Raw genomic sequence first — 22,337 nt, forward strand, 5'->3', positions numbered from 1 at the left:
ATTCGGCTATATTGATTCTCGTAGATTCTCTACCATCCGTAGAAATAGTAATAGCGACATTTCGAACTACGACAGTGGATGAACGTCGAGCAGGATAATTGCAGGGTAATAAAAGAGAAGAGAGGGTTGATAGAAAAAAAAAAAAAAAAAAAAAAAAAAAAAAAAAAAAAAAAAAAAAAAAAAAAAAAGATAAAAAGGGAAAAAAGTAATTGAAGGAACCAGAAACGAGACGTTCTCGGTCGATTAATTTGATTTTATTATTTATTTTATCTTTTCGATTAATCGATATAACACGCGAAGATGTCATACTTTTATATTATGATATGTATAACAGTTGCTAAGGCTCGTTTCTAACCAAACGAAAATACCTAGTTTACCATTGAACTAATTCTCACGTGATATATAATAATAAAGACTTGTAGGTTTGAGGACTTCTTATAGAAATCATATGAAATTGCAATTATTACTGTAATGGAATATAGTATAGTATAATGGAAAACATATTATAGAGCGAATACTATGGTACGGACAGAGACAGACAGACATAGAAACAGGCTAGTCTACTACCACTAAGGACAACGACGACATAGAAGACATTAATAAAACTGTGCTGATAACAAAGCACAGTATCTCAATCACTATATCAGTTCATTATATCAGACATAATCTGAGGTCTTGAGTGCTTGAATTTTTGTACAATATACTGTATATTCGTATCTCGGTACTTTTTCATACCAGGCGCGAAAGGTCTGTAAAAAGGGGAAATAAGAGAAAATAAATGGAAAAGATAAGGAAGGAAAGTAAAAAGAGTGTGAAAAAAATATTCCACCTTCTAGAAGAAAGAAGCTCAAGTCATTGGCGCTCTACGCGGATGATGCTCCTCGGGGCGTGGCAAAAAAAAAGAATGAAGGGCCCCGAGGGGCCTTACTCTTAAGGACCCCATGGATATATATATTATTGACTACTCGTCCAGGACAATTCACTTCACGACGTTGAGAAGAATTACGGCTACGGCACACAAATCAACTGGAGGATACTCCATTTTCTCAAGCTGACATAACCGAAGTTTATGAAACGAGGGTAGAAGGACTTGGGGTCACGCGAGGTCGATTCTGTAAAAATTGAAATGATCAAACCTCGAAATATAATCGGCACGAATTTTCCATATGGAAGTTTTAAATTTATTATCAAAGACGATACAGAATCTGCAGGTCAAGGTAGAAGATCGGTATCAATTTTAGCGACGATCGGTCACATGTAAATTGATAAGAGATCATACGAGAGTATTGAAAATAGTACGTAACCTGATATGGTAAGTACAAGTACGTATCACGAGTACGTATCACGTAGTAGAAACAGACTATAGATTTAAAGAAGGCAACTGTAGGCAACTGGACTCAGAGTTTACGAGAAATGAATATCTCGTTGGAATTTATAAATGAAATTGAACTGTATTCAAGAGTGCATGTGAAGTCTCCGATATCGATTGATCGGAATTTAAAATCGAGTATCCGTTGTGGCTAAACGATTGTCTCTATTCCCTTCTACCCTCGTCTTGTAGAATCGTATGGATGAACAGGCATGAATACCAATGTTGTCCTCCGCGTCGCTCACTAGCGAATCCTCAGCGTCGGTCAGGTCCTCGAAAGGGAAATTGCAGCTTGGAGATGTCAGTCCTATCGAAAGAATAGAAATAGAAGTGGTATTGTTGCAATATCTGCGAAGGCTTCGATGCTTGTTTTTTTCCCCATAAAACATCAATTTTCTTCGATTGCTGGAAAAAATGCATCGTTGCTCGTAATGGCAGTTAAGACTGCATTGCTATATTGGTCTGTCGTGTGTCGTGTGTACTCGCATTTATGTAATAAATAAATAAAAATATTCCTTCATAATAAATTAAATCTACCCAATAAAAAAAATTAATCGGCAACGAAAAATTTGTAAAGAAAATTTTTTTTTCAAACAAATTCATTAAAAACATTATTCCTCATTAAATCCAAACGTTTCGATTCAACGTGATCGACAATCGTTCCTGGTTCCTCGCTTTATGACAAATGACGTTCCTGTGTACATTCGTATGAATCTTTCTGCATTCCTAATTTCACTCATCTTTGGCCACACCCGATGCACCCGACTCCCCGCGAAAGTGCAACTGCATTGTCAAGATGCATGCACCGGTGGTTGCATGTTCTCAAAGAACAAATACCATTGCCTCTGGTTTTATTTTATATTTCAGATTATTATAGTCATTAAAAATTTTTATACTATTATTTATGAAAAGCAGCATTTAACTAATGCTTTGGGTGAAAGGATAACGAGACGAGCATGAAATACGAAAAAAAAAGGTAAATGCATTAATGATCGTTTGTGTGTTACTGTGAATGATGACTGATGGACTATACGCAAATGATGACGATAATAACAAGAGAATATATAACGGTCAAGAGAATTTGAGGATGGTCAAGGGTTCAAGTATCATTATTATTATTATTATAACACGGATCGAAAACGTCACGACGGACGTGGGAAGCAAGCAGACAAGCGGTGGCAGCTTTTATAATATGGAAGGTACACGAATCGGATATAACGGTAGCATAATACAATATGGTGGAATGACGTAGTGACACAGGGGGTTCCTGCGGAAGTGATGATTAAAGGTTAGGTCAGGCTTACCCTCGCTGTCGGCCTTCAAGTAGAGCTGCCCCTTTGGGCTCAGACACTGCCGATACTCGGTTGCGTAACACTCTGCACTCATTCAAACCAAATTCACGTTATCAGTCGTATACGCAAATCTTATAGAAGCCTCGTTAATAATTTCCACACTAATTAACAATCTAATTTAACATTGCGATCGATCGTCAAATCCAATAAGGGTCTTCAGGTCATTTGGTGATTCCGAGCATTCCACGATGACCTGAAAGAGGTCAGATCGCCGAGCGGGTCAGAGGCTAAAGTTTAATGCTCAACCACGTGCGCGAGTAACGTGTGTGAAATAATGTATAAATCACGTGACTAAATTTTTATGCGATCTAAATCTTGGCTTTTATCGTTCTTTTAAAAATGAAATATTTTTTTCATTACGATTCTCAGACGTCGGACCGACGTTTGGTGCTTCCAAGGTGGTTAGGCGTATATCGATCGTTGCCCTGTGGCTTGCGAAGAACAGTGGAAAGTTTGTGCTCCCGCTGAACTTATGTCGAAAGCTTTAGGACGGCTTGTGACCACTTTTATACGACCGCTCCTATCTCTCCTTTATGTTCCCTCTGCTCCGTGGTACGCTAGAGAGGAAAGTGTGAAATCTGCTATTCTGAACTTTGTCCATGGGATTTGGACTCACTGTGGTCGCGTATAACACGATTTTCGGAAGGCAACCCGTAGTGGACGGTTTACCACAGGGATGACCTTTACTCTACTTCTAGTCTGTAACTCTTAAATTAATCAAAATCAAGATATGCTGTATGGCGTATATACCGATACTGTATATATTTACGTACTGACGAAGTATAGAGAATTTTGAAAATTATTTTTGTCAGCTGATATTAGACCACGATAACGGAGTACCATGACCTCATGATCAATCATTAAATTCGAGGAGATGAAACTTACAGGTATCTAGACACTTTTCATAATAACGAATTTGTCCCAAGTACGTAACTTGGGATAGCAAATGTTAACATTGGACACGGATTGTTTCTATCGATCGTTAAAACGTGCCTGGGAATGTTTTATTAATTTTCGATTTGAAGTATTAATTCTTCCTACCATATTAAATGTAATGCACGCACAGAAGCTGAAAGCAATAATTTGACTTCTAGAAGCACGAATTGCTCGAAATACGTATTTTTATTTTCATGTCAACACGTCAGACTGTTTAATCGCTCTGGACGATTGTATATTGCGATATCATCCAATAATATACGTTATCAGTCCAGGGCGACATAATGCACCAATTTGCATTTGCATATGGCAAGGCTTTATGAGTGACTGTAGCATAGTCGCATTGATGATTACCAATCGGCGAAAGCTGTTAATACCGTGATTGCTAATCAACAGTAACATTGCTGAATATGAAGAATTGATCGATAACATAAATTAATTAATCGATCGTCGCAAAACGCATTTTGCAAGCAGATGTATTTTCGCCATTGTCATTTTTTCGTAACATAACCCAAAAATTTTTTTTAAAATATCAATGATAATTCTGCCTTTTTTGAATACCGTTAATGATTGAGAGACCGGTATAACCAACTTAATGATACAAAACTAAGGGATGTTTTTCAAAAAAACACCCTCGCATTCGGCACATAGAACATGAAGAGTATCGAATTGGCGACGGCAATTATTTTTCAACGAAGCGTTAAGTGCGTAAGAAAAGTCTTACAAATTAGCATCCAACAATGAATTAATTAAATTAAAAAAGAAAAACCGGAATATTCACTAGTGCCACGAATAATCACGCTTATCAGAGTGTAATGTTAAAGCGCGAAAAATTCACATTGTAAATTCGAAGAGGCAATATTTAATTTCTATCGAAAGTGCGTACTGTCCCAGTTTGAATTTTACGTGAAAAAAATACTCTGCTCTTCCCTTTTTTTTCCATAAAAGCAAAACTGTCAAACAAAATTTCATTTTTACAACAAAAGCACTTAATCAGCTTTGTCAATGAAAGTTAACCTATTTCCCACCGCTAATATACCAACCCTCAACCTTTTCCTCCTGCATCTTTCAAGACGTCATTCAGAATCTGTACCAAGTTAAGCCTCCGTTGGCTGCGACGTTTGACAACGTTAATTAAGGTCGTGCTTAAATAATAAATGGATTGACATCCGAGTTGGATTCTGTACCGTACATAAGAATAACAAACTACCCTTCCGGGAATGTTGAGCTGCCCTTTCGACAAAGGCTAACTCACTACAATAGGACGACGTTCGATAATAATGATGGGGTACTGAGTCAACCTGGGTAAAGGTTACTCGACACTGCGAAGAATTTTATGAAGTTTCAGATACGTATCGCGAAACGTGCGCTTCACGATTGAAAGATTGTCGGATATCTTAAGAGGCAGACTGATTAACATCATTGGAAGTACATATTGGGCGAAGTAGTTACGGAACCGAGATCAAAATCGAAGATCTCATCTTAATAGGTATCCAGATACAAATTGTGGTGGATACAGTGTACGATAAGCAATTATCGATTGAGATGGATGAAGAATGAAAGGAAAATGAAGAAATTCAGCGAAATTTTGAACCATGTCAATTTTTTGATTATATCATACGCGACCGTTAAATACGTATGCTTAATACGTCACTGTCATCCATATCCATGTAGGTGTGTATAAGATTTTGAATCTGATTCGAGCATAGAGCGGGCGTGTTATTGATTGTAATAAAAAGTTTTATTTAAATAAAGGTGAATCGATTGAAATCACCTGACGATTATTTTGAAGCAACGTATTAATTAAAATTATATAATTAAAAATATTCTGTTACTGCATTTATAGTACGCGTCGAATATTGCCTCTACGACGTATACCGAACGCTTTTGTGTCTCTGTACACGCTGAACGCACGTGTAAAATTTACCTAATTTCTAGAGAAAAAAAAATTGCTATAGAGTCTGTAGCTCGATGTACGTGATATTCGCTCGATGCTGGCTCTGTAATTGCTTATGAAAAATGAAATTGTAAAATTTTCAAAATTCAACCACCCCAATGTGAATCCTTAACCGTTGGCACAATTCCAAAGCTGTAATAACGTCGAAACTCGAAATACCATCTACGTACATATATGGATATAGTAACTGAATTTCTAAGAGTGGAAACCCGAAAATAGTCTCCCTCTCCTCCCACTCCTAATAGCCAACCCCCGCAAGATATTTATAGATAAACAACCCCCGTCCGTACATTCCCGTCTCAAGTAACACAGAGAATTCCATATAGCCCGAGGAAAATGTCGACAGTGTGATTACTCGTTCCTGCATATATCAAGGGACACGAAAGGTCTGCCATAACAATGTCGCAGACTAATATTTTGGTGGCTTCTTGCCTTTAGGGCCCGAAACTGTTCAGCATCAAAACTAAGAGCCAGCATCCAGTATTCACAGCTCCCTTGGGTCCAGGCCTGAGTAAGTTGTTAGACTTGTTTTTTGTTTTTTTTTTTTCGACAAAAAAATAAATATAAAAAACGAACAGGGTAAAAACTAAAATAAAACATACATACCGACGCCATTGGGCTGCGACGCCGGAAGCTGCACGGCGACTCCAAATCCGCGCAGCTTCACGGGAGCTGAATTTTCCTTCCCGGCGAGAAGGGCGCATTGCGGCTTTAAATCTCGATGAATTATGTCGTTCTCATGGCAGTAACGTAAGGCTTCTAAGATCTGTCGCATGTAGTGACTGAAACATAGGGTGACAATGGATAATGCACTTTACTTATAGTCGGAACACGTAGAAAGTACTCGGCTTTCACTACGGAAACGGGAACAATTGCTTGTCGGATTTCAGGAGTTACTGTTACATAGTATACTGCTATATATATACACACGTTCTGATACAGGAAATAAAAAGCTTTTTCACGGATACAGAAATGCAGCCTGAGAAACTAATGGTTGATTTCATAATACGATACCGTAAGTCTCGTGATGCAATATGTATAGAATATAAATGAAAAAGGATAGATAGTCTGTCTTTTTTGGAGATACGAGATAAATAACGGGCAAGAATATTGCAAAATTAATATGTCGGACAGTTTCCGTAAGATTTAACAAATTTCAGAAGGATTCGATTAATGATGCTGGATCATTTATCTACCGGCGGACACTCCGTAAATCTTAGTGGTAAACGGAGTAATCTTTACCACGTAGGAAGGAAATTTGATGAAGCGACTATACAGCGGTCGACGCTGCAGCAGGAATCTGATACTTGTGGACCAGTTGCCTATAATTGTTACGTGAGACTTAAAGCAGCACTTTCATGGTTTCGACAAGCGATTAAACAGAGAATCAATTCACAATGGACGTAAAAGATAATTAGCTTTAATTTTAATAGGCGAATCAAGTATGCACCAAAGGAAACTCATTATTCGTAATAAACACTCGGAGGCCACTCTTTCTTGAGTTTTCAAAACTCGTCTTGAGCAATGGACTCATTGTACCGAAATTTCATAAAAGTTCGTCGAGATGTAAAGGCGACCCAGAATTTTCCACGAGATCTCATCAATCAACGACGCTTGAACAAAGTTTAATATAAGCGGGCGACGTGATCCGTTGAAAACTAGTCAAGATTTTTTTCTCGAAAATTATTACTATAACGATAACAATCTTTCAAAATTAATAATAAAATTAATATCACTCTTCTCATTCGACGAGCGTATGTGTATATATAAATAGTCCTATTTATCATATTGTTGTTTTGAATATCAAGAATTTTCAAAATCAGTTTGGTGGTATCAGACAAATTTCAGACTGAACGATATCTTGATACTTGACTGATGAACACGAGCGATCGACTTTATTATCGCAGGAACGATCTTCTTGAAAAACATGTCAGCCAAATTTCATTTTTTAATTTTTTAATCGATCAAATGATTATACATGTTCAAGGACCATGTTCCATGGCTATGATGCTGTAATGTAACATGTCATCTGTTCATGTGAACTATTTTCTTTTTTAAGATTCATTCGAGGGATGCATACCTGGCTACTGCTTCGCTGTATACGAAACCAGCACTTGCACGTCTGACAACTTCAAAGCAGAGGTCGGAGCCATCCATGCTGAAAGGAAGGAGAAGAAGAGGAGATCATTTAGTGCACAAAGAATAAGAACTCCGGATCAGCGTTATCGAACCGTTTTTCAAGCTTTTCAGTCGCTCTGATAAGCACGGGTACGTTGAAAGATAGAACCGAATATGAAAAGGGAAAACTTAATGTTTTCGTGCAAAGGATGATAAACCATTTGAAAGGATTTTAAGTTCTGTCAACTTTGAGAAATATTGACAGCCGTCATAGGAAATAAGAAGACAAAAAATATAGCTTTTCCGGTTGTCGAATTTCACTTTTTAAAATATTCCCTCTTATTGACTGTTTAAGAGGTACAGATATTTTTTTTTTTTTTTTTGGTAAACTCTCTGAGTTTTTATAATACCTCGTACTTTTTGCTATTGTAATCGTCAAGAGGTCTGGAAGTAATAAAAAAAAATTTTCAATGAAGACTGAAAGGCAGAATTGTAAGTGCATGAAGAATTGTACGTATAGGGAGACTATTCTTCCAAATGAATGATTATACCAAAAAGAATGATAAAATTCTTAAGAAGTATCGCAGTTTCAAAGTTGAAGAAAGAAATGAGAGATTCTGACAGAAGAAAATTATTAAAGATTTATTCTCAATGTTCATTTTACCAAGAAAATGTAGACTGAGGTTTCCATGTAATATAATTAATATATATTATACGTACTATTCGAAAACCATATACAACATGCCCTCTGAACTGTAAGTCTCCAAGAGTTCCACGATGTGAGGATGCTTTAACATATGACATATTGTGGCCTCGCGTTTCAAATCTGTAAAACAAATAAAACTCATTATTGAACGTCTAAAAACGTACAAATAAATTACAAATGTTGAATAAATAGTTAGATGTTGAAATAAGGCAAAGATATTCCTAACAAGTCCAATATTTGATTAATAATGAAATAGTTTGATTTGGCCCCATTTCCATAAATCAATAATGATAATCATCATATTGGCGACAAGCATTTGATAAAAATATTTTTCAGTTATCAATTCTCTTTAGCATAACAGTACATGATTACTCCCAATATAATCCTGAACAGTCATCTCTCTTTATCGTCCTCTCAAATTGGAAATATTTGAATGTCAAAGTAAAGAGAAAAAATATGTAAATTGCAATCGGCATCTATTCATGTATCTCCTTGAAACGTTCAAGTGCACCTTGACGTATTGAATAATCAGAGAAAATTTGATTTTCCATATTAAACACGATAAACGAATATTCTGAAAAGCGTGTAATAAATCTTTCATGAGATCTATGTTGCTAAAACTTGTATGAGAAAACTCAATCCTGGTTCAAATGTACATAAGGTATTTGCAAAGTCCTCGCGTAGACGTTCTAACGTTATTCGATAAGAAACTCGAGTGACAGTATCAAATATAATTTATATGAGACTAATTACGTGACAATGTTTATACGCGGAATATTGTGGATTCAATGAAAATAAAAATAGATTTTTTTTTTTTGAATTTTCAGCAACAACGTGATTTACTTAAGGCTAGTGAGAAATAATGCGGTTGGTATCGACGGATATTTATGGTGATTATTGTGCATCGAATTGAACTGTTGGTCCATAGTAAAAGCTGTGCTCTTGCTTCATGGTTAAATCCAAAAATTTTCGGCCCTCACGATGGTTCGTGTCCTATTCAATTACACAATGGGTTCCGTGAATTCCGGAGGCGCGATTTGTTTCGAGCAGTCGGTTGAAAACTAATGGAGAGAGGAAGACAGAAAACGTGACGGTTAGCAAAGAGAATTGGAATTGCGGATTCGCTTGCTCACCGGCGGTACTGAGTCCTGGACTGGAGGTGAATTTTGCCACGTCGACGATTTTTACAGCGAAGGTTTGACCTGTCTGACGGTGAATGCATTTCCGCACGACGCTGAATGGTCCTCTGGAACAATAAAAAAGTAGAAAATTACAAAAACAGTTAAAAATACCAATTGCCCAAATTTTCAAAGCTCGCACAACGTTATCGTTAATAAGACCATTTTTTAATTACAATATCCCATACAACGTACCGATCAATCGGTCATCTAATGACTGGATCGTTTCAAAAAAAAATTATAAAGTACAGAAGCAACAAGTGCGACATGATCTTCGTCGTAAATAAAAAAAAAAAAAAAAAATTAACTTCTCACAAAAGGATAAACATTACCTACAAAAGGTTACGTAACGTCCTCACTGCTCTCCATATCACTATTAGAATTCAACGGCTCGCCGAGTCCCTTGAAATTCTTCAATTTATGGTAAAAAAGAGTTTACACGGTTTAAGGATATAGTAAAAACGTGATGTTCCGCCGAAGTGTTTGCAAATAGTGTTCCAAAGTGCATCATAAATATTCCATCGGGCCGACTTGTTCTAAAGGGAATTGGCAGGTACAGTGAAGTGGCTATAATCCATCACCCGCGTTTCCACCAAGTATATTACTACTGTATACATATAGATGGGTACTCCCTTAATATTAAAAGAATTAAAAGCTCTCTTTGATAAATCTTCCTCTCTCCCCGACCCCCCCTTCAATATTTATTAAACAATCATTCTCCCGAGTGCCTCACGAGCTATGATTTCTAACGTCTCCCACGCTTCAAACTTTATCATCCACGTCTTTATCGCGGTAATCGATAAATTTTATAAGAACGAAAAATAATGAAATCGAAACATTATCATTAGGAATAATCCGACTTGACGAAAATTTTAATTAGTAAAACACTATCTCAAGTATACACTATAATCAACGCTTTCACACTATATACAGATAATCAGAGCGTGTCACAGATTTTCATTCTGATACTCGATTCGTCATAAAGCAACTACAAAGTCCAATGACATATGGGGGTTAACAGTGAATTAGGTCAATCTGAAACGATCCTACCGATTCCCACTATCCCCTGCATGCGAAACCTCAAATTCACGAAATTGGACATTTCTATCATCTTCTGTAGGATATTCAGAGAGCATTCACACACGTGGCTACGAGGCACGTATGTATCTCAGTGAAAGAGAAGGTATTAGCACACGTTCCATTCCAGCTTGTTTCCATATTATTGGACATCCGCAGGCATGACTGACGTGTATCGAATCGCATATGGATCTACCAGGGGGTAGCGGAGGGGTACAGGATGAAATTGAAGTCTGTAAATGGGATTGTTAGCCAAACCCAGAAACAAATAGCACTATACACACTGTGGGTTTACAGGTTCTGATGTAACTCGGTGAAATATCGACTAGGGCTCTCGGAGCTTCACCCTTGTGATTCTTCAAGCTCAGATCCTAGTACGGTTCTGCCGATGTAATATAACATTTCTTCTAATGCGTTTGGACACATAAATGTACATCGACGGTACACGCTATATACCAGAAATGATCCCCCACGATCTTTAGCAATTTCTCTGAATCACCTCGACGAGGGTAGCTACCGTGGACAGACGAGTAATTTGAAACTGTAGAAACATCTATTTTCTATACTTGACGGTCTTGAGGCTCTCTGGAATCAACGTCAATTATTCCGTTAATGGGAAAAGGTTCGCAAACGTGATCGAAGACAATGAACCCTTCGATGGCGGATCTCCCGTTTGCCACTGAAGAAATTCCAGGCTAGCCGTTAGCTCTACTCGCACCGTAGGAAGGTAGCAGCTATCGGAAAAGCGGGCGCGGAGCATCGAGGCAAAAGGCGCAAAGCGACGGGGCGTGTCGAAAGCTCGGAAATACATAGAGGAAAAGCGAGCTCGGATGCTGGTGGTTGAAACCTGCGAACGTGCTGAATCCTCTCCTGCTTGCAGGTATTATGCAAGAGATACAGAGGCAGGTACATGAACCGTTGGTTATTTCACGTGAAAGAGTCCAAAAAGCCAATCAGCACTCTTCGTTAAAAAAATGTTTTCCCCTATCACATGTGATCTTCACTATTGATAAGAACGTTAACAGACCCGACGAACACCTGGCGTTATCGTGCGTCAAATACATAAAATGAGTTTACAGTGTAATAGAAAGACGCAATTAAGCCTGAGCAATCAATCGTACCGCACAAAATGTTTTACGTCATTTTGGCACTCGCGGTCCTCGCCTCGGCGAATGCCCGCAGCACACGCAGTAAGTTTATCTTTTTGTTTATACGAAAAATCAAATCCGACGATAATTTTGAATTATTATACAAAGAGCGTAGATTTCTTATAAATTTCTTTCTGTCTATTCACAAATATCTCACGAATTCACCGAATAGAAAAGGAAAGCTAAATCCTTCCGATTTCTTGTATAGTACACGGTAGCCTTCTTTATAATTCCACGAGGAACCCCAGGACCATGACGAGTCTTTTAAATATTCATAAGCGACGTGGCTAATCGATTACTCACGCTGTCTCGCACTAAAGTCAAAGTATAGTTATACCAACTTCTAAAACCAAATGGTAACAGGCATCCATAAACAATTCGATACCTAATACCATATGCAAATCCCTTGTGAGACCAAAGAAAAAAATATCCCAAGAGACAGTGGGATGCCCGTGCCGAACCATAGAAACGAAATGGGAAATTTCACCTTCCCAAGATCCACGGTATTTACGAACCTGATGTACGGAACGTGACGTTTAACGACCATCTGGAACTTATAGACAGATTGACAATACTCCAGAGATAACCCTTGAGGATTTTACCATTGCTCTTTGCGTTTCAGGAACCGGATGCACCATTAACATAAACAGTGATCTTCTGGATCCTCAACCCCTGCTCCTAGTAGCCAATGCAACCGAGCCAATCTTCGTGGATCCCGTCGACACTTGGGGAACACTTGAGTTTGCGGTAGGTGAATCCGTTCGTCTAGTCTGTCCAGGTAGCAGCAACTACCTAGTGAACGTCGGTCCCAAGAAGGTATCCGATGCCAATGCTGTCTGCGTTGGAGGGAAGATCTTTAGCATCGGCTCCACCCGGTACCAGTTCTCATCTCTTGTCTGCCAGTCTTTGGCCTGGCACGAGTGCAGGAGGACCGGGAAAAGATGCCTCGGCACTTACACCCAGGTTGAGATCGGTTTCAACGTTGGCAACGGGTTCTTCAGGGTCATAGAAGTCTGTCGCGACGATGACACCTACACGACGCTTTACACCAAGTCCAACTTGACTAAGGGAATCGGTGGTTATCAACGTGGATATCCCAGACCTAACTGGCTGAGTGGCAGCTTCTATTCCAGATACAATATGAATGCTCAGTACAGACGTGCGACTCAGATCGCCACCGTCAGCACCGTGGTCAACTCGACCATCCTGGGTGCTTCCTACGTCCACACCAACACTGATTATTACTTCTCACGTGGACACATGGTGGCCAAGGCTGACTTCGTTTACGGATCTGCTATGAGGGCTACCTTCTGGTACGTAAACTCAGCCCCACAGTGGCAAACATTCAACGGCGGCAACTGGAACAGTCTGGAATCAGATGTCAGGAGCTTTGCCAGCTCAAGGCAATTGGACCTCACGATCTACACTGGAGTCCACGGTATAAGCTCGTTAGCCGATATCAATGGCGTCGAGCAGCCTATGTATTTCTACGCAAGAGGCAATGCTAGAGGATTGCCCGTACCTAAATTCTACTGGAAAGTCATCTACGATCCGATCAGCAAGAAAGCTTCTGCCTTCGTCGGCGTGAATGATCCTCACGTCAGTAAACTCACTGACGACTACTTCATCTGCACTGACATCAGCAGCAAATTCAATTGGCTCACTTGGGTGGCTGATAGCATAGAGTTAGGCATTTCTTATGCCTGCACCTACGACGATCTTCGCGCTGCAATTCCTACCGTCCCTAAAATCAAAGTCAACGGCATCCTTGTTTGAGGTATCAGAGGGAAGATCTGGACCTTTCTAGCCATTCTTCATCGAGATCTTTGAAAGTGTATTACATCCTTACGTGGGAATAGGCATGAGATCAATAATAAATGGCACAACTAATCCGTGCTTAGATTCCAGAATAAAAGGAGAAAAAATCATAATCCTAAATCTAATTTACACATGGCGGCATATGAAATTCACTTGATTCGATTAAAAACGTATCTCGTGTACTTGGTTGGGATTGATTTATGCTCGAAATAGCCGTTTAACGTTAATCGGATGAAACGTCGAATAGGCTGCTTACAAAAACTCAAGCACATACCAAGAGAGCATGGAATAAAGACGAGTATCAAGGATACGTGTCTATAAGGCAACAAAGGCGTTACGTCCTCTCATCTTTTAATTAGAGCAACAAGGGACTCTGTATATTTGTGCAACAGACAATGAAAGCTCGAGTCATAATATAAGTCTCGTAGATTGGGCAATAATTTATAAATGTACCATTCATACCCATCGGACTGCATGACGTAAGTACACGAATAATAATAACAAGCTCAAGCTGAAGTATCAAGATAACGTAAACGTTATCGATCGCAACAATGCTCGTATGAGGTATTTTAACAATGAACGTTGACGCGTGTCTTTTTTTTATCTTTACACTTTCATAATATGTTTCACGTAATAAAAGATTATACCCTCGGCCTGTTACAGCGTTACAAGGTATTATGCCACGCTGTGTACATATACGTATAGTCGGAAACATATATGACATCTCATTACACTCGATAGTCTTCCGTGACAATTGGCTGAATTCCAAGGGATACTAGAAGGCATTGTATATGAAAGGGGGAGCCTGGGGAAGGAGAATGTTTTGGGGAATTTTTTTGTTCAAGTCACTAGAAAACTCCCTAGGAACAAACTTGAGCGAGGGAAAATATTTATCAGACGTCTCAGGAAGTGCCTGTGCCAGACACGTGCGTGTAGAGTCATTGGTATAGTAATATTTATTTTACGAAGACATCCGTCTGCATTGAACATTCAATAGAACCAAATATTTACGTTGGAATGAATGCAGATCTATTATTGGTGAAATATAAGCATCACCTCTTCATTAACAGTAGTATATAGAAAATGCTATATGCATCGGATGAAGAGCATGTACAGCTTTTTAGCAGTGGATTCAGCCATTCCTGCGTAGTATAAGGTCGACCTTGAAAGGCATCGTATTTCATTGATTTCTTATACCAGAAGTCGTCTAGCTTGGAGCTCCAGTGAATTATCTGTAAATGGAGCGAAACTGGACCACAATTTGAAACTCCGAACCTGTAGATAACACTTATAACAATTTATCAAAACCGTGCAGCTTTCACGGACACCTATCCACGTCTTATGGATTACGACACCGGGGGTCATAGGGTTATAGAAATTGAATGAATACGTGGGTACGAATTGTACAGTCAATAGACTGAGGCAGGTACTGTAGTATGCAGCATATACCGGGTGGTCCACCTGAAAGTAACTACTCTATGGAATATATTTTACTGACGTTAGCTTCCACACAAATAACATAGGTTAGGTGTCGTTTAGCAAACGTTCTATGGCCAAATGTAGGAAAAAAGTTTGTTCATGGTCATTTAAAAAATTACGACATATGGACAGATCATAAATATTTGGTTTCAGTTCGAAAAAAAAAAAATTATTTTTCGTATTCTTACGATTTTCAACAATTATCGTTTCAGATAAAAATATGTGTCGAGGAAGCTCGGACTCGATAGAATTGAATAAAAACATTGATAAGGTTCTACGTATAAAATATACATTTTTAATAGAAAAACAAAACGTAGAACAAGAAACTGGGACAGGAAGCATAAAAGCAGTTCACGTCGGAGTTCACCTCTTACGTCTACACTGAGACTTAACTTCGCTCGAGTATTTTAGGATTTCTTGAAGACTCAACCAGGAATACGAGTTACAGGAGACGAGCGTTGAGCAAACACAAGATTTTTAACCCGATAAATTCATTTCGACTACGTTTCCATAACGTTAGCCGTGTCCAATTCCGTTAATGATATTTTACCGTGAATTTTGGAAGAGCTAACTCCGTTTTACGCAAAACGTAAACAGAAAGCAATGAAAACATTCGCACTTCACAATAACTTTACTGTTGGCCGGCAACCAGAGACCTCGCTAACGAGCGATCTCATTAATCGTATGTCGCCCCACTGCTATTGCTCCGTTCGCAATTACAATTGTGCCAAAGAACACGTGACAAACTTACGTTTACTTGAAAAAAAGAAAAAGGTCCAAGATCAAAAACCTCTAAGACCCGGTTACAATTTAAGTGCGGTTTTGAACTTGGAACACTAAATAAAGTTACCATGGCAAAATCTTATAACCAGGTACAGATCGCATCAAAAGTCCTTATAGCTCTGCATTTTTACTCGAAATTCTATTACGTCACATTAAATAGAATTAGGCCTTGTTTAATCCAAGCTTCTTCAAAGTCAGTTGAGATGCTACATTTATATCTATATACAGCACCATCATGAATATCCCTTTGTCTTACGATCGATTCGCAGATTAACAAACCGCAATGGCCTCCTCCATCTTTCAGCCGAATTCATAGCGAATCTTTATCACGGTACGGAACCCAACCAAAGGGACCTTACCACACAGATATGCGCGATGTGGTCACGTGACGCATGACCCACGGCACTTAACTTCAATTAAACAAGAAAAGAACACCAGCCATTCAAACTCCACTGAATGGAGCTCTGGGATGACTGCTTTGCAGTAGTCCCTATCTTGATCCCTTAATTAATGAAGGTTAAAGACGAGCATGTCCAAGATGACAAGAGGAGATCGGATCCTCGTAAAAAGTAAGTCACAGTCTCGCCAATCCAATCTAACGTTATATCTTCCTGAAATATCACAGAGGAGAACCATATAGACAAATTTATAGCAATCTAGCTAATGCCGGATATACATGTACACTATAACCCTAGAATAACATATATGCATACTAAACAATGTTACGTTCACTGGCCCTAAAAATAATATTTACCGCATTAACTGTGTAATCATAACGTGTCACGTGGTAATTCATGTTTGTCCAGATATTGCATTTTCTAATTAGAGAACCGAAAAAATAGCTACGTTGACCAACATCGTAAAAACGATGAACTGAATTGTACCTTGTTAGTCGAAATATACTACACGTTTGACTTTCCACGTCGTGAACATGATACCTCCCTTTAATCGCTTTAATGATAACTTGCATACGTTTTGCTCCTCTGCATACCAACGTTAATTTACCCAGTAGCGTGATCTATGTCAGAATTAGTCTGAATAAGTATATATATATCTATATACATAGAATACGAAGGTCAAGGAACTCGTTAGATGATGGAGCTTTGTCTTGCCTGAGAATTTCGAACACGAATCAATGTTCAGGGAAGCATTACAAATAAATAGGAACGTTGACTCATGCTTCTGACCGCTATAGGTATCGGCTTTCACTTTATGCTTTCATTGTCAATCAAGTATTTAGTCGTAGAAGGCCAGTCATAACAATGGCCCAGAGCATAAAACATAGTGGATGCATACGTATGTATATCATTCTGTTGGCACATGTTTCCCTGGAATTTCAAAAATAGACCTGAAATATATGAGAATGTTATTCTAGAGTTGTAGGAGATTTCTTCTCTAGCTACTGAAACTTCTCAGTGAAAAAAGTGTATCGATCAATGCCTTTTGTGAAAAATAAACAATATGACAAGATATAGTTTTCAGGAGGGAGATATTTTCCATCTTAAAGAAACATAGAGAACTGAGGCTATTATAGCGTTTCCTAAGCTGCTATAATTATACCCTAAATCTGGATGCTCAGTAACCATTATTTGAGAAGCCTACTTTGATGCTTCAGAACTTGTCATTGGTTTGGCGAAGGGAGGGGGGGTGGGGTTGTGCGACCAGATGAATGAAAAGAAACGTAATTGGATATAATGGGGGTAACGTAATATGTACCGTCCATGTCGTGTATTCACTTTCGTTTAGATTCCGAATGTTGAGGCGTGGAAATATTATGCTTAAGAGAGCAAAAAGCACGTGTATAACGAGAAAAGTAAACAGTCCAGTCAACAAGTGCTGCCACTGGAAGTTAAGTTTATGGCTTTACGAAGGATCCAATTACGAAACGATCCTAAATAGGTTTCGTAGAAGATCGTAAAAATGATTTAAAATGATAAACTTAAGGAGAGTTTAGATCTGCTTCTAGAATATAGAAAATATCGTACCTTGGATTACAAAGGCTAGTTCTCGGGTATCGTATACAATTGTGCAATTGACTAACCTGGATTCTGGGTTGCCATTTCAAGAGGAACCACATGATGGATCGATACTCCAATTTGTATAGCTTAATTAGAATCAAAACAGAGGCTCCCTCGTAATGACTCCTCTGTATTGAATTTTACCATGTAGTAGAAGCTATATCTTAAAGATTGAAAATCTGCTTGTTACAATACCTTGAAGCTAGTACGCTATCAGTGAGAATTCCTGATTCCTCAAGCACTCCGAAATATATTATTAGGGCAGATTATCAAACTGACTTGTACACAAACGCGTTGCCGTAAGGCGAATGCTGTCAGTGATCGGCATGCTGAATGAAAGCTGAGAAATATAAAAAGTCTGATAGAATTGAATAAGAGAAAACAAGGCAGCGAGAACTAAAGAAACATAGGAATACGATGTTTAGAAGAAAATTCAAAGCAAAACCTGTAAATAGAGCAAAGGCTACGTCTTTTGATTTGTAAACGAGGAAAAAGGCACGTTATTACTGCTAAATATGATGGCAACGATCCATTGACGTGTTTTTAGCATAGGTTTCCATAGATGCTCAAAATCTATTATATTCCTCCAACTGTTACTCACTTGCCGATAATCTCGCAGAGCTCATAAACATCATCGAAGAGAACCTCGTCGTCCGCCATGGCGATGGCGACGACTACAACCAGAAAGAAACGATCGTGCCGCCGCTGCACGAGGCGTCCGAGTCGAAGTCGGCTGCTGCCGTACGGAACTGTCTAAACTGACGTCTCCCGGCGTGATCGTAACTGTAGCTCAAATTATCCCGGCGCCTACGCCTTCACTACTGGTACACACTGGGGCCACAGTCGATTCTCACTGTCACTGCCGTCACTGTCGTCCGTCACACACAATTCTGTATCATGTCACAATTCACGCTTCCGATTAAGTTATCCTAGACACCGCCTTGAACTGAGATTGACTACGCGAGCGACGCCCGAACCCGGCAAAACTCAAGGAAACCGGCTAACCCGGCAAACCCCTTCCAACCTACGTTATAAAAGCAGCTCGACACCTCGAGACCGACGGCAGAACGAAGATAGGATGCCACTGCAGTACGCCGAGGCTGTCAAGGGCCAGGGAGCAGAGTCTCTCGCTCCGAAGCAAGACTGGTTGCATAAAACGCGGCGGGCGACTGCGCCGAGACACCAGGTTCTCCTCTCCACCCTCTGGGATATGTACGTGGTGGGGCGGGCGTGGCGCCTGCTATAATATTTTACGTTTACGTCGACGTCGGTTTTCCCTTTGTTGAATGTCTGACTTCACGTAGTCTAGTATTAAAATATGTCTAGGAATTGTTACTTGCTTTTAGGATATATTTTTCTATTGTATTTTCATATTTTTTATGTTCTTTCATTAAAATGTTTATCATCGTAATAATTAATGCGACTAAGTAGCTTTAGGGAATGTTAATATTACCTACGTCTTGTTTTATAGATATATTATTTATTATGGATTTATTTGCAGTTGAAGGTTCTTGAGTTACTGTATGGGCGCTTCAGGATTTTATATTTTGATAGGACCTGTAGCGAAATTGACAATCTAGGGGTGTCTTGTCTTGTAACTCAATTGAATGACTCCCTAGAGCAAACTAGCTTCCTAGATTTCTACTGGGATATTCAATTTGGGGGATGATTTTGGAGGGCAAACTGCTTCTGCAAGTTGATTCTGTCTTGTTGCTCTTATCTTTTTGATATGTGAAAACATCTCACGCGTGGTCGATCACTTAGTTCTCGCTCTCATGAGATTTATCCGATCGACTTACGAATGACCCGGTTTCGATATCGATGCGCTGTATCTGCGAGGGTATGGGTTGGAAAAACTGTAGTTTATTTTTAGACTGCAAGTAGAGTTTACACACTTGACGCCTGCCTCATCGACCTCCCAACATACCGAGCATCTAAGTACCTGCTCGCTCATAAAAGTGGGCCTCTGCTTAGTTTTTCCAACTTTTCTTGCACATGTATAGAAGCTATTTCACTGGAAAACAAATATTTCTTATAATAAGCTTACTATACCTGACATTCATATGCATTATATCTTAAGCCCATCTTGTTGCCTAAGGGTATGGAGCAGAGGAACTTTATTGTAAATGATTTGTTATGATTTAATGCATTTATTTGAACCACGTATACTAGCTATAAGTGCCATTTTTTGTATTCAGCTTCCTAAATGCATTACTTGGATGACAGTTTTTGAATAGGAAAGACAATAATATCATTTAGTCGCTATAAATTTATTATACCCCAAATATTTAATGTTCACGTTGTCCGGATGTATTATCGTAAAAGCGAAAGTCCTTGGAAAACTTCCTCAAGATCTTCTTCTTGTCCAAATACTGTTAGAACTAAGATTACATGTCGACGACCCCAGTTCCTTTTGAGTAAGTACGAATCGACTCCTAAGGTTTGAACTTCGTCCTCAAGGAATTTCAAATGCTTATGGTCGTATCCTTTTAGCACAACTATCTTTTCACTAGTGTAAATAATATATTGATAATGTTGTAAAATGATTCTTTAAATATACTAAGTTTTAGATCTTACACTCTACAATATAAAAAGTAATGGTTAGGATGCCTCTCTTAGTATTTGCCTTACCCAGAATGCGTCCAATCTTCCAGATATTCACCTTTTACGTCATCGCTATCTATTTTGTTATATAAGGCCATAAATCCTCGTGCTATCTGAAAATTATTTATTACTCTAGTATTTGTGATTAAACCTTTTCTTATAATTTTACTTACTGCAGTTGCAGCAGCTCCTTGATCCAATGACAGAACAGTGTTAAGGATGGAATAAAATGTATACTGTAGCGGCCCTGGATCATGAACAGTATTAATCTTTTCCAAAGTGTATTTAGGTATGCTGAATGTATTTTTTTTTCTGAAATATAATATGTAATTACAGTAATAATTATTAGTACTACGTATATTGAAATTTAAATATTAAATTTAAAAATAAAGCTTAGTTTATTCTTGTAATGTGTAATTCATACCGTATGTTATGTATGCAATTAGGATTACAAAATATACAGCATTTGCTCCGTTTAGTCTTATGCTGATTCGAATGCTTCTGATATTCGTTTACCATCAAGTTATCTGTATGGCAGAGATCCTATTAGAATATCTTCTATAAATAGTAGCAGTATTTTGGAGAAAGCAATATGACAAATTAAATTCTAAGATATATTACCTCTGGTTCAAATATCTGTATTGTATGAGGATTATGACATTTTAATTTTAGTAATGCAGTAATTATATATTCAGCCATACGATTTTTATTCGCCATACATTTACGACGTTTCGACATTTATTTGTCAAGAATAAGAAAAAGGGTATCAATGTCAAAATAATTGTATACACTTATCCATGTAACGAAAACAAAACGGTATATCTTGAAATTGTGTTGTATTCCACCATATTTACTTACAATTTTTAGGCGTAGAATATAGAAACAGCTACTAGATAGTCTTTATAAATCATATTATACAGAGATCAGTAGGGAGATGCACAACGCTACGGTTTTAGGCGATACCAAAAACATGGCGCTAAATCGTAGCGGCAAGTCCGGGGATAAAATTTTGTGATCATCGCCTCCGTCGATAATGCATATCCCGTCGTAGCCGAGCTGAACGTGATCACGAACGGGTAGCCTGGCGGGCAGAGTCCTCCGCTACTTATCGCTGGTTCCCAAAGCAACACTTAGAACGAGACAACTCATCGGATATAGCCTAAATACTTTTTTTCTTTGCAATCCTAAATTCGATCGCACAGTGTAAGCTCGGTAAGTTTAATATGACAAAAGCAAGCAACTCATGTCTGCCTGCACTGAAGCGTATGATGCCACAAGCATATTTAATACATATTTTACCGATGTTGCGTTAATAGAACAATTGTTAAAACCTATCAGGAACTATAGAAATTCTAGTTAATTGCGTAGCATGTACAACGCTCAGACACCAATTTTTGAAGTTCTTCAAGAAAGTATCGTTTGTACCTCTTTCCAATCAGTCCCCTTCGAAAGAGTATAGTCTCTAGTATATCTCCACTGCGTTCCATCGTTTGTACCTTCATAGTTTTCTTTTAAATTTAATATTAGTGCGCAGCAAATACAGGGTCTAGACACCATTTTTGTGAGTTTTTCAAAACATTTATAGGTAGTATAGTTGTAAGTTAAAGGTAGTATAGTTATAGGTAGTAGAAAAAGTGTAATAATCCGTATGCGTGCGAGAGAGACGCACTTAGAGCCCCGCTGTGCTAATGAAACGTACGCTTTAGGAGCATTAGAGGGTGCGTCAACGATATCCTGAAATGCGAAGAATTGCCGTGCACCGATCAGCCTGCATCGTCACTCCAGAGCATCGTT

At 38.6% G+C, this 22,337-nt stretch overlaps 2 protein-coding genes across 17 annotated transcripts in view; one reads left to right on the forward strand and one right to left on the reverse strand.

Moving 5' to 3' along the window:
- The window catches only part of LOC107272883 (peripheral plasma membrane protein CASK), a 109,855-nt gene extending 89,009 nt beyond the window's left edge, over positions 1-20,846 (reverse strand). For 6 of the 16 annotated variants that reach the window (XM_025090190.1, XM_025090194.1, XM_025090196.1 and 3 more), the window contains exons 1-8: positions 20,717-20,762; positions 20,571-20,656; positions 18,968-19,953; positions 9,572-9,684; positions 8,453-8,558; positions 7,695-7,772; positions 6,221-6,396; positions 1,590-1,676 (exon numbers count right to left, since the gene is read on the reverse strand). In XM_025090190.1, the coding sequence (XP_024945958.1) occupies positions 1,590-1,676; positions 6,221-6,396; positions 7,695-7,772; positions 8,453-8,558; positions 9,572-9,684; positions 18,968-19,092 (685 nt within the window). In that variant the 5' untranslated portion in view covers positions 19,093-19,953; positions 20,571-20,656; positions 20,717-20,762. Of the gene's footprint in view, positions 1-1,589; positions 1,677-2,673; positions 2,746-6,220; positions 6,397-7,694; positions 7,773-8,452; positions 8,559-9,571; positions 9,685-18,540; positions 19,954-20,570; positions 20,657-20,716 lie in introns of those variants that run through there. The other 10 variants (XM_025090199.1, XM_025090202.1, XM_025090189.1 and 7 more) reach the window with 9 other exon arrangements.
- LOC107272885 lies at positions 11,753-14,885 on the forward strand. Its single transcript, XM_015750512.2, has 2 exons — positions 11,753-11,883; positions 12,464-14,885. Exons 1-2 carry the CDS (start codon positions 11,823-11,825, stop codon positions 13,615-13,617), a joined length of 1,215 nt encoding a protein of 404 aa, XP_015605998.1. The 5' UTR covers positions 11,753-11,822; the 3' UTR covers positions 13,618-14,885.
- Positions 20,847-22,337: the final 1,491 nt, after the last annotated feature.

The sequence above is a fragment of the Cephus cinctus genome, unplaced genomic scaffold (assembly GCF_000341935.2).
Source record: "Cephus cinctus unplaced genomic scaffold, Ccin1 Ccin1_scaffold1310, whole genome shotgun sequence".
Lineage (NCBI taxonomy): Eukaryota > Metazoa > Arthropoda > Insecta > Hymenoptera > Cephidae > Cephus > Cephus cinctus.

What these genes read in the sequence shown, in the direction of transcription:
- LOC107272885 (XM_015750512.2), top strand. Translation starts at nt 11,823, where the DNA reads ATGTTTTACGTCATTTTGGCACTCGCGGTCCTCGCCTCGGCGAATGCC. An exon ending in GAATGCCCGCAGCACACGCA is followed by an intron (nt 11,884 to 12,463) that starts GTAAGTTTATCT and finishes TTTGCGTTTCAG; the next exon opens with GAACCGGATGCACCATTAAC.